At 40.6% G+C, this 12777-nt stretch overlaps 1 protein-coding gene across 3 annotated transcripts; it reads left to right on the forward strand.

Annotated features, from left to right (window-relative positions):
* Window positions 1–286: 286 nt before the first annotated feature.
* Window positions 287–12115, forward strand: wdtc1 (WD and tetratricopeptide repeats 1). Of its 3 annotated transcripts, none has more exons than XM_042490634.2 (16): window positions 287–373; window positions 1019–1158; window positions 1728–1811; window positions 1922–1968; window positions 2923–3034; window positions 3648–3835; window positions 4640–4822; window positions 4960–5054; window positions 5207–5322; window positions 5423–5498; window positions 5613–5709; window positions 6600–6770; window positions 6866–7101; window positions 7444–7612; window positions 8940–9132; window positions 10243–12115. In XM_042490634.2, exons 2-16 carry the CDS (start codon window positions 1093–1095, stop codon window positions 10438–10440), a joined length of 2031 nt encoding a protein of 676 aa, XP_042346568.1. In that variant the 5' UTR covers window positions 287–373; window positions 1019–1092; the 3' UTR covers window positions 10441–12115. The 3 variants fall into 3 exon arrangements, with proteins under 3 accessions (XP_042346568.1, XP_042346567.1, XP_042346569.1); XM_042490633.2 differs by having other exon boundaries at window positions 323–475; XM_042490635.2 differs by having other exon boundaries at window positions 323–475; window positions 7447–7612.
* Window positions 12116–12777: the final 662 nt, after the last annotated feature.

Genomic DNA, 12777 nt, shown 5'->3' on the forward strand with positions numbered 1-12777 from the left:
TCTCTGCGGATTATTCTGCTGATTATTTTCTGGATTAACAGATCGACTGTTTGATCTGTAAACATTCATGATGAGAAATGTTGTATATATAGTCACTAGGAAAAGTCCTGCATTAAAAATGTTAAAAAAAAGTATGTAAGTATTTAAAAAAATGTCTTTAAGTATTACAAGTAAAAGTTTTAAATATTATTATTATTGCTGTTGTTGTTGTTGTTGTTGTTGTTATTTACAGCTTTTATTATCGGACTTTGTGCGGAGAATGCTTTTATTCTGAAATAAACGTGGACCGGAAGTGATTGATGTGTTTTACAGGACAAAGTTGCGTGATGGGCTGCTACTCAGTGGGAGGAGGGTTGTGTTCAAGTCAGAGAAGGTATTAGCGAGAATCCTGTCAACAAACTCGCATAGAGTGTGATTTATTACGTTTACTAAATGGACATTTCGTGACAGAAGCCAATTTAGTTCAAGGAAAGCGGTGAGATTTCTCCAGCAGTCGTGAATTGCTTTTAAAGCGTTGCGAATATTAACGTTGCGTGAAGTAGACGTTTTGTTTAGCTAGCAAGGTAACGCAAATACGCCAACGGCAGCTACTTGGTAAACGACAGGTCTCTTAAAGGCCCGATGCATAGGTGGCTAACGGTTCCTGACGGCAAACAGTGTCTGAGCGGTGAAGTAACGGACAGTCAATGTGTTAAACAGTGAGCCGATTATAATGCTGACAGGACTGCAGAGCTAACATTTGCTAGTAAGCTAATTGGTGGTTGTTGGTTCGTTGAGGGGAGCAGACCCCGCTGTGTTTGGCTCTGTGCTGAGCAAAGTCTGCAGACCAGCTAACGTTACATGACGTGATTGTGTTTCAGGTGTTTTTAAAGAACCCATAATGAGTGAATAATTACATTACATCAAACTGCTGTCTTTGCTTTTGCTCTGTAGCTGACAGTTAAAGCAGCGTAAAATCACTGCCTTGTGCTAAGTCAGTCCTGTCAAATATACCATAATGTTTGTGTCCTCTTTGCAGCCTTTTCTCAAGAAATACAGAGTAAATGTCATCTGAGCCTTGACCCCTGGATCCTCCAGCCAAAACCCTAATTTATGTTTTGTGGTGAGGCCATGACTACTGTCAACATCACCAGAGATATCCTGCACCGGCAGATTAGAGTGAGTAAACAAATGCCGAAGCATCATTTAGATGAGACAGAGGACAATTTGTTTCTCATATACAGACATGATCTTGATGGATATACCCTGAAAACACTGCCCTCGACTGAAAGGACTGTTTACATTTTATACTTGTGCTTTCTTGTAGGGGTCGACTGATATTGTTTTTTTAGGGCTGATACCGATTCTTTGTAGTTAATGAAACTGATAACTGATATTTCTAACCGATATGTATTTACAATAAAAATGAAATATTTCTGTCAGTATTTGGAATATAACAAACTTTGTTTAAATGCCTTTATAAAATGTTAAATCAAAACTGAAACTTTCAACCTCACATACAGAAGGTTCCCAGCAACCTTTTTTTTTTTTTAAAATAATGTCAAGTGAAAGTGTAAATAAAAATGATTAAATAAATTTTTTTTAATTAATTACTTTTACCGAGGATAATTAAAAAAAATGTCAATACAGATGATCGGATACAGATAATCAGCAAAATGCCAGATATGGGCCCCAATAATCGGCCAGGCCGATAATCTGTCAACCCCTACTTTCTTGTATGTCTTCAGGACAAGAGAGCATCAGGCTTCCAAAGGTTTTATCATGTGACTGACCCGTTCATCAAGAGACTTGGACTTGAGGCTGAGCTTCAGGTCAGTGACAGCAAGTGTGTCTGTGTCTGCATGTAGAGGAAGAGAGCTTTGAAAAGAGACATTTCTTTGTTTTATCACATCTTCTTACAGTTCACTGTCTGTCTCCACAGGGTCACACTGGCTGTGTGAACTGTTTGGAATGGAACGAACGAGGAGAGTAAGTCTGATTTATTTCACCTTATACTTACCATACACCAGAAGATTTTGAAAATACTTTTTAGAGACTTAAATTTGACCCCCAAGGTCATAGGTATAAACGGGCCTCGGCTTGTCTTTCAAAATATACTATATGATTAACACGATATTGGTTAATTAAGCGAGATCGCTTTGCATTTATTTTCATTCACTTCATGATGACAGGACAATCATACAACTTGTAGTACAGATCGACCGATTATCGGGGCCAATATTTGGCATTTTGCCAATTATCTGTTTTGGGGTTTTTTGGTTTTTTTTTAATGATTGCTGATAAAATTAATTAATTAAAAAGTGCAAAGAAAGTGGAAGGAACCTTTACTTTGTGAAACCTCAGTGAGCACATGTTAGATTTTCTCATGACATTAAGACGAGAAAAATACTGTTGTAAGGTGGTAGAGACAGAGTTTTATGACCACCTTACACCAAACCATTGAGATCATGGGAGCACGCACCAACTCAAGGTCAATCTCTCAGGAGCGTATTTGGCTGCAACAGTGAAATCTCTTGAAAAGTTTGTCGGTGTAAGGTTGACATTATGTATAATTTTAGTCTCCGACCTAAAATCCCCGGCTGCTTTACATCACCACATAACTATAGTCCTATTCTTAGGTACATTATACGCACTTTATGCACCGTGAAGGCCTATTATAGTCGGGTTACATGTCTAAAAATGGATGCTGTTCTACTTATTTGTTACCGTTACTGCAAAAATGATACAACAAGCTCACCATGTCTCATTACTTGATTGTGGGATTAATACACCTCTGAAAATTGCTCTTTAGGTAGTTAATTATTACTTGACACCTTCAGACAGCTTAACTTGTTTCACATTACACGATTTTAAATGGCCTTAGTTATGAAGAGCCGATACAAATGTTGCTTGACTTGTCCTGGTGATTCTCTTTGTTTTCAGTTTACTGGCCTCGGGCTCAGATGATCAGCATGCCATCATCTGGGATCCATTCAGACACAAGAAGCTAACAACTATGCACACTGGTCATGCAGCAAATATATTCTCTGTAAAGGTAAGGACGACCGGCTGTTAGATGGATGCTTTAAAATGGCGGCAGTGAAAGTGGGCTGAAATCAAATCTGATCATAATGAAATTAATGTGTAAAATTTTGGATGTCATATGCTAATGTGCTCTGCTGTTAAGACACTCTGCTCTGCCTCACTTCACACATCAGTCAGCAACACACTCTCTATGAGACAGTCATTCACTTCCTGGACATTAGATGGCACTGTTGGCTGTTTAATGACTGGCTTGTGTGATTGAAAACCATCTTTGTTCACATTCACCTTTGTTGAAGCTGTTTAAGGCACCGTTTCATTGCAGTTTTCACACAGAAATCGCTACAACGGCATACCACTGTAGTGTCATGTGAGAAAGCTTGGGAATGAGGTCAAATGTTATAGTGTAAGTTTGAGTGGAGGGGGTGTTCATAGCCAAGACTCACACCAAGATCTATAGCATAGAAATAGGAAAATCAATGGATTGGTTGTTTAAGTACATAGTAATCTGTCTTAATCACTGTTTACTAGCAATAATCAGATCACTATGTGCTTGAAGAGAAGTCATTGTGAAACATTGTATCTCTATTCATCAATTCATTTCTGGTGTTTTTGTCTCCACGCAGTTCCTCCCTCACTCGGGGGACAGGATTTTGGTAACGGGTGCAGCCGACACAAAAGTCCACGTGCACGACGTGACAGTGAAGGAAATCATCCACATGTTTTCTGATCATACCAACAGAGTCAAACGCATCGCCACAGCACCCATGTGGCCAAACACTTTCTGGAGTGCTGCGGAGGATGGCATCATCAGGTTAGGATTCAGTCACCTTGTTCGGTATTAAGTGGAAATAGACACGTTTTTTGCTTTAGTTTGTAATTGTAAGGCAAATTTTTAATGCACAACGTAATGGCTTTATGATAATAACATCATCAGCTTTTAGATTGGTTCTCTCTAAAGCCCCTTTCCCACTGGACAAAAAAAAACACTGACACCTAGGGCTGAAACTAAAGATCATTTCATTATCAATTAGTCTGCTGATCATTGTCACAGTTATTCGATAAATTGTTTAGTTTGTAAAATATCCCGAAAAATTCGCAATATGCAGTGACAAGTTCCCATAGTTACATCTTCAAATTGCTTCTTTTGTCCAACCAACATTCCAATACCCAAAGACCGCATCATTTACTATCAAAAATTCTTACATTTAGGAAGTCGAAACTCGCAAATGTTTGACATTTTTTGCTTGAAAAATGACAGACACAGTTAATCAAATCTCAAAAAAGTTGGTGATTCTTGTCTTTGAAACGACTAATCGGTTAATTGATTAATCGTGGCAGCTCTACAAATACGTACTAACATCTGGCTTTTGTCTTTAGTGGGAAATGTCACAGTTGGCATTCATTTCAGGGACAAATGACTCTGAGTAGTCACAGGTATTTATTGGCTCCAGCTCTGACTGGCTCTGTTCAGCTGGTAAAAAAAACATGATGCACCGGGGTGTACATGCTAATTTTTTTGCCCCTTTTCTGGTGTGATGCTATATGCAACCGTCTCCGGCGAAGCAGCGTTTGAACATCGTTGTAAACATGTTTACTTTCTCCTTCTTCGCTACAGACAATACGACTTGAGGGAGAGCAGTAAGCGCTCGGAGGTGCTGATCGACCTGACAGAGTTCTGCGGTCAGCTGGTCGAGGCCAAGTGTCTAGCTGTCAACCCACGAGACAACAACTACCTGGCAGTGGGAGCCAACGGGCCTTTTGTTCGCCTTTATGACATCAGGATGATTAACAACTACAGGTTGGTGAGGTTTCTGAAGTCATTCTCAGGTAATAACTATTCAACAGCCACTCAATCGTGGCATAATCCCCATTTCAGGATTTAACATGCGCATGCATAGCTTGGTTTTAACCAAGATCTTTTCTCCCATTTGACAGGAAATCTATGAGTCAGAGCACATCGGCATCTGTGCACACATTCTGTGAAAGGCAGAAGCCCATCCCAGATGGAGCGGGGCAGTATTATGTTGCAGGTGCATATATGGTTGAGTTGTTTGGTATCAAATGTATTTAATTGGTACATTTGTGTTGTAATTATATAGTAACGACAGGGGGAAATGTGCAGGTTGAGAGTGACCGTAAAGAACGAGGTTAAACAACATTACGTTCTGTTTGAATGCACCAGGGCACCTGCCAGTGAAACTCCCAGACTACAATAATCGCCTGAGGGTCCTGGTGGCCACCTACGTCACCTTCAGTCCCGATGGCACTGAGCTGCTAGTTAACATGGGTGGAGAACAGGTAATGCTTCTTTGAACAAACGGGGAATGCTGAGATGAGTTTTCTGTTTTTCAGGGTTTGAATGTTTGATTAATTTGTTGTTTTTTTGGGGGGGTTCTAGGTGTATCTGTTTGACTTGACATTCAAACAGAGGCCATACACTTTCTTGCTTCCTAAAAAGTGCCAGTCATCAACAGGTAGGTCTGTGCCATATCTTAACAAAAGATCTTGAATGGAGCCTAATAGAGGTACATAAAGTACCATATCTCTTGAAGTATTTATTGGTGTTTTTTGAAACTTTGGCTTTACAGGAGATGTACAGAACGGAAAGACGACCAATGGCGTCTCCAATGGAATTCACTTGCCAACCAGCCATATTCGATTTGCCGGAAGCAAAATGCACTCTAGGTTTGTCTTCTCTCCCTTTTTCCAACAACTTAGATCTGGATCTGAAACGGCGCAGGATCATTAAAACCTTGGTGCTAGCTTTATGTTTCCACCAGTTTTGAACAAACTATCGTAATCAAGATGTGTTACTGATGGCGGGCATTGCACAATGTACAGTAGAAGTAAACAGTTGTAGCAAGATGGCGAATCACTGCAAGCAGTTGACTGCTTTTGTTCTGTTATTACAGATGTTGTTGCCTAAGATCAGACATAATTGTCAACTCGTGACACTCCTTTTCCATCTTCAGTCTGACATTGTGTCCAACTCTAACTAATTTCTGTCAGGGAGGGGGATTTGATCTTCCCAAAATAACCACTAGAGACCAATGTATCTGCATGAATCTAGCAGCATTTTAAGTCCCATTGATGCAGAACCATGCAAAGTAAAAAACAAACATGTCAGGCAATACTGAGAAGATATGGTGATTGAAAGCAGCCTCTATCTTGTCTATGGTACTTGACATTGTTATTATCACTCTTCATTGATTGCGGCGCACTGCCCGACAATGTTTGACAACGGGGTTGTCCTCCAACGATGTTCATTGGTCTTTGTTTTAATTGAACTGGGAAATTCATGTCACAATGTCAGATGAATCAGTCAGCTCGGTCCAGTGGGTGGAGTCATCATCGTTCACTGGTCAAGGAAAATCTGTTATTTATGGTTCCAGCTTGGAACCAACTTCTCATGTTCAAAACTGTTTATTTTTGGTCAGATGCTATGAACGCTTCATAATGACAATCTGTTCCCATTTTTTTTTGTAAAGGGGTATCAGTTGTTGGTTTTTACACACAGATTGGCTTTTCAAGGTTAGAGTGTGCACACACGTGGATAATGTGTTTCTTTGTTTTAGCGCTACTGAAATCCCTGCTCACCTGGAGAAGATAAAGCAGCAAGCTAATGATGCATTTGCAAGGCAGCAGTGGACACAAGCCATCCAGCTGTACAGTTTAGGCATTCATCAGGCCAGCTGCAACGCCATGCTGTATGGAAACCGGGCAGCTGCATACATGAAACGCAAGTGGTGGGTGTTATTGTATCACTGCAGAGAGATGATCATCTGCTCCTGAGGGCTTTAAAAGCAGCTATCAAGTGTTTGTTCACATGTGTGATTCACAGGGATGGAGATCATTATGATGCCCTCAGGGACTGTTTGAAGGCACTGACTCTGAACCCGGGTCATCTGAAGGCTCATTTCAGGCTGGCACGGTGTCTGTTTGAGCTGAAATATGTGTCTGAAGCTCTGGAGTGTCTGGATGATTTTAAAGGAAAGTTTCCAGAACAGGCGCACAGTAGTGCTTGTGATTCCCTGGATAAAGATATAAAGGCTGCTCTCTTCACAAAGACAGAAACAGGTAAGAAAACAGAGTGAACTGGTACTTGGCTGATTTGCAGAGGCTCTAATTTGTTTTAAAAAACTATGTACATAGTTATTTATTTAAATGAATATATAAATCACACTGCCACTGGATCTTTCCTTTATGATGTATATGCAGTTGGGAGAGTGTAATGGATAATGCTAAAACACATATTTTTCAGGCTGAGACACTGATGCTGTAAAAGTATTGTTTGTTGCTGTATTTTTATGCAATTATATGATAGATTTGCACCTCAAGAGTAACAGACGGCAGTTGTTTATTTGTTAATGTATCCGAATGATTCTGTGATGATAGGAATATATATTATTTCTTTACAAGCAGAGGATAAGAAGTCCAACAGCTCCATTCGATTCCACTCATTCAGTCGGAAGGAGTCCATCCCTGAAGACGAGTTGGTGCTGAGAGAGCGCAGCTTTGACTACAAGCACAGATACTGTGGTCACTGCAACACCACCACCGATATCAAAGAGGCCAACTTCTTTGGGAGGTCAGCAGATCTCATGCTCAGTCCGCTGAGACCTAACTAGGGGGGCAGCCACAAGCTCTGTAGCTCAAGATCAGGGACAATAAATCTACAGTGGAGAATCAGTAGAGCCAAAGTCTGCAGTGAAAAGTAGCTTTCATTCATAAATATAGGCCCTCGGTGCTGTATCTGCTAGGTTTAGTGATTCGGCAAAGTTAAAAAAATTCTGTTAAGTTTTAAACAGGGTTCCTGTGAATCCTTAAAAAGTCCTTAAAATGCATTGAATGCATTTATCTAAAAGTTAAGCCTAAATTGGTATTAAAATGTCTTAAATCAACCTTTCAAAAGTCTTCAAAATACCCCGGCATGGGAAGTAGAATAGTAGTAGTAGTAGAATAATAGTAGTTTCGGTAATTGTTTAAGTGATAGTTGGGGATTTTTGGAGTGGGGCTGTATGAGATACTTCTGTATAGTCAGTGTATTACATACAGAAGCTGGCAGCTGGAGTGCTCCCGCTGCAGAAACAGACGGGGCGCACAGCCAACAGCTCAGCATCACTTTGCTGTTTAGAGAGGTTGATGGTTGATATCAAAATGTGTTTTAGCCACTTCAATACAAAAAAAGGCCTACCTAAAAAATACACTATCAGTCTAAGTGCTGTATTGAGAGTGTTTTCAATGTGAAGTTTCACATTGAAAACACAGCACTTTCTGACCCAAACAGCTGACAGGTGACAGAGGAGAAATGTAGTGCCAAAGGAAAAAGGTTGTGTGACCATGAGGTGAAAACAGCCTAAAAATAGCGTCCACTTAGACTGACATTGATTTTTTTTAGGTAGGCCTTTTTTTTTAAAAAGCAACTAAAATATTTTCTGATATCAGTCCCTGTGGGTGCACGAATCAGCAGCGTGCTGACCACCAGCTACTGTATGTAATACATTGATGATACATAAGTATCTCATACAGCCCCACTTCAAAAATCCTTTTAACTATCCCTTTAAGTTAGTCTTAAATTTCATTATGATTGGCATTTAAAAAGTATTCAAAAGTCTTCAATCCAATTCGCCTTAAGCTGTAAGAACCCTATTAAAATACCCACTAAATATCTGCAAAATCATGAGACCTTACATCTGTGTCACATTAAATAATGCAGTACAGTACTGAGTTACTTTTCACACCTGATGTAGGAAAGCTCTGGTTACACGCCTGCACAGTGAAGTAAGTAAGTGTTCTGTCAACCAAGTTCAATGTAAAACAGTTGCACAATTTTGTGATTACCAGAAATATGATGCATCCCAAGAGCATGGCTCGTCAGGCAGGTCTGAGTGGTTTTGCTTTTCTCCTCATTCCAGCAAAGGCCAGTACATTGTTAGCGGCTCAGATGATGGCTCCTTCTTTATCTGGGAAAAGGAGACGACTAATCTGGTGAGGATCCTGCAGGGGGACGAGTCCATAGTCAACTGCCTGCAGCCCCACCCCAGCTACTGCTTCCTTGCCACAAGTGGCATCGACCCCGTGGTTCGATTATGGAACCCTCGACCAGAGGTAAACCACTGAAACTTCTGTGTTTATATATGCATTTTGTCATATTTTGACAAAAGTTTGGGCACAGTGTTTGTCATGGTTTCATTCAAAATTCCATAAGCGTACTGATTCTAGACTTTGACAGCTGTATTGATTCGTCATATAGGAACGGTACAATGTGTTAGTGCTTTTCTATTAACTGAGCCACTGTCCGCTCCAAATGTCTGGCTCAGTTCATTTGATTTACAAAAAAGAAAAATAATAATTTTGCATCCTTAAAATCCTCATCCAGGCAAGTTTTAAAATAATTACTTGTATGTTGTGTAACATGATTTTCTCAAATAGTAGTTAAAAAAGGGGGTCTGGAAGCAGATTGATTCTTTCTCCCACCCTGAGAATTGCTGGATCTGGTCTTCGCCTCGTCTGCTACTGCAGCTTGCGTCAGGTTGACCGGTGAAAGCAGTGTACATCAAAGAGGGTTAACATTAGCATTTGGAGAGACATTGGAAATATTCATCTATACATGTTTGAGTCTCAGTCAGAGCCAGACTCAAGATGAGGAGTCTGTTTTGCGCCAAAAATGGTGACTGGCAGATATATCAGAATAGCAGTCAGTTTAGATAGCAACTTTCATTCATGTTATATGTTATCTTGGAGGCTAACTGGCAGTGGCTGACACAGTGTTAGTGTGTGTCAAACATTCAGTAATTTCTGCTACGATGGGGGTTTTGAGGAGATAGTGGAAACTTTTTTAATGCAAAGTCTGCTCTCTGCACTGACAGTCCGCTCTGCGCTTGAGGTTTTAGGTTTCCTCCGTCGATATATGTCACCTGTCGACAGCAATTGGCTTTCATATTAGTGACGTATCTAATCTAGCTTGCTCAGCGTACGTTTGCATCTCAGATTTTAGGGAATTGCACAGATACCTCGCTCAGAAGAGGAATGTAAAAACACCTCGCTAGTGACAAACTTTGCACAGATACAAGTTAGTATAGTCAAGGTCAGAGAATATAAGGCACAAAAACATAAGAAAAACATCTATGAGTGGAAGGAGACTTGAACCATTACAGCTGATCTGTCTCCTTTTCTTATTGTGACACTTTCTCGTCCCTCTACTCTCTCATGAAACAGACAGAGACGGAGAACGGGCGAGTGGTAGAGGACATGGAAAGTGCTGCTCAGGCGAACCAGCGGCGTATGAATGCCGACCCACTGGAAGTAATGCTGCTCAACATGGGCTACCGCATCACAGGCCTGCGTGGCGTCGGCCCAGAGGGCTCAGATGACGAAGACAGCTCAGAGGGACAAGTCCAGTGTCGGCCAAGCTAAAGAAACTGTTCATAATGGAGAATGGACGTAGGAAGCAAAGCACTCTCCCAGCTCCTGTTTGAATCTTAATTTCCCCCCCCAATCTGACAGAAACATTGAGTGAATGTCATGTCACATCTCTGCACTATGCATCGCCCTCCCCTGTCCAAAGAGAGGACCGGCGGAGACCACTTTGGGGGAGAGGAATTCATGGAGGGTGGAGAAGACAACCATCTCGCCCCTCTTCAAAGCACCAACAACACCTCAGCCTCTCCCTCCGCCCAGCGGTGGCAGGGGGGACACCTTTGAGCAGAGCACCTTCCACGTCACTCCCCCAGTTTCTCATGAAGAAGGAGGAGTTCAGCACTTATCCCTCCTCAGGTTTATGTTGGAGAGACACACAACACGTAGAGGGAGAAACCAGCACTCGGGCGACCTATTTTCAGGTCAGCGTGGCCACACAGCGTCCTCCATGGAGGATCAGATCACAGACCAGAGGACGGTGCTTTGTTGCATCTCCTGTCTGCTCTACAGTCGGAGCTAAGAGTCTTTGTGCCGCTCATCTCAGAAAGGCTGCACACCCAAGTCGTCAAATCTGAGTTAGACTTGGTCACATTTTCAGTTGGAGTTTTTGATCACAGGAAGCCTAGGATTAATCGTCACTCTCCAAGTTGTGAAAGTTGTATTGTTGCTCCAATGAAATGTATTCATAAGCTTTGTTTAGTTTATAACTGTCAGAGAAAACAAAGAAAGGGGTTTCTTCTGCCAAAGGTTGTCATCTATCATTTCAATAGCCAAGGAATTAATGTCTGTTTTCTTTGTTTCATTGAGACATACATTTTGGCACACAGTACTCCTTTTAGTTAACCCTTTGAAACCTGGTGTGTGACAGTATTGAAACTTTTGAACCCTGAACAAATTGGTGCAATTTCTTCCAGCATTGTTTGTTTTTAAGCACTTTTTCCAGATCATTTCCTTTTTAATTAAAAAGAAAATGAAGTTTTCTCTCTTTTCTTTTTATCAGCCAATTTTCAGGTTATCTTCTTGTACTTTTTACCAATTTATTGCAAATTTCTGGGTTATTTCTTCATATTTGTTTTCTCGCTGCCTTCTCCCATTAAAGAAATCGTGTTAATTTGCCCAGGTTTCAAAGGGTTAAAGAGGTTTTACTACTATAGATTGTCGACAACGTTATATGATATCGCCAGAGAGACATTTGTTAAAAAACTTTCTAATACAGTTTTTGTTGTAAATCAAGTCCCATTGATTGCAAATGTTTGGCATGAAATGTCAGTGTGAAACTTCTGTCGGGTATAAGTGGGACACAGATGCTAATTTTTGTTATGTGGCAACTGGGCACTAAATATTTGGCGATAGGCTTCCTGCCTACTAAGCTGCGTGGCTCTAGCGCTCGCCCTCTGCTGCAGTCAGGTGTTCAGTCCTGCTTGCATGAGGCTTCTCTGACCATATTTGTGGGCAAAAAGCCATCCCATCTGTTGCCCAGAGAACAGCTCATTGGGTCTTTGCCCCCAAATAGGGTAAATATTAAATAATGGGTCCTCAACAACATGCAACACTAGGCTTCCATGTGTTTCACTTTGTTCATTAATTTGAGATACTCTGTTTTTCTTTGAGGAATCCTGTAATAACCTTTGTTGCAAACAAAGAAAAAAAAATAAAATTATTGAACACCTTCTTTGTCTGCATTCTCTTGATTTTGTTCTTTGCATGGAAACATAAATGATGAATTGTTTGTCCTTAAAGTGTAACAGTTACACAACATACACGGCAGCACTGACACATTACAAACTAGGCTGGGAAGATGTACTGCAGGTGAGAACTCGGCTCATTTATCAGCGTCTGCTCTACTCCCTGCTTTTGCTGACTATTGGACAACACTTATGAAGACAGTACATCACAGGCATGAGTAGTTAGGGCAATATTTCATGCCCCATATACTGTACAGTAATGAGGTTGCCCAGCTTTGGGAGTAGTGGAGGTGATAAAGCAGTGATAAAGCTTGCAGCTTAATGAGTGTGAGTTTGGCTGCCAAATAGGGCTAAAATGACACAGAGGCTCTAATGGTAAAAAAAATAGCTATTTGTAAATGTTTGACAAATGTCTGGCCAAATGTTTGGTTTAATTAAGACATTAAACATAAAGCGGCCATTTATTCTGTAAAATAAGACATGCTACATCTGTTCTTCTGAATAAAAACAGATTGCCACGTGTACTTGGAACAATTTAGTGTGTTTTCATAAAATAAAATACTACTAATACTACTGCTGCTGCTATTACTACTACTACTACTGATAATAATAATACACATTTTACAGAATTATTTCAAATGTTACTCCT

This window comes from Plectropomus leopardus, chromosome 11, assembly GCF_026936395.1.
Source record: "Plectropomus leopardus strain MGB_pleo_1.0 chromosome 11, ASM2693639v1, whole genome shotgun sequence".
Classification (NCBI taxonomy): domain Eukaryota; kingdom Metazoa; phylum Chordata; class Actinopteri; order Perciformes; family Serranidae; genus Plectropomus; species Plectropomus leopardus.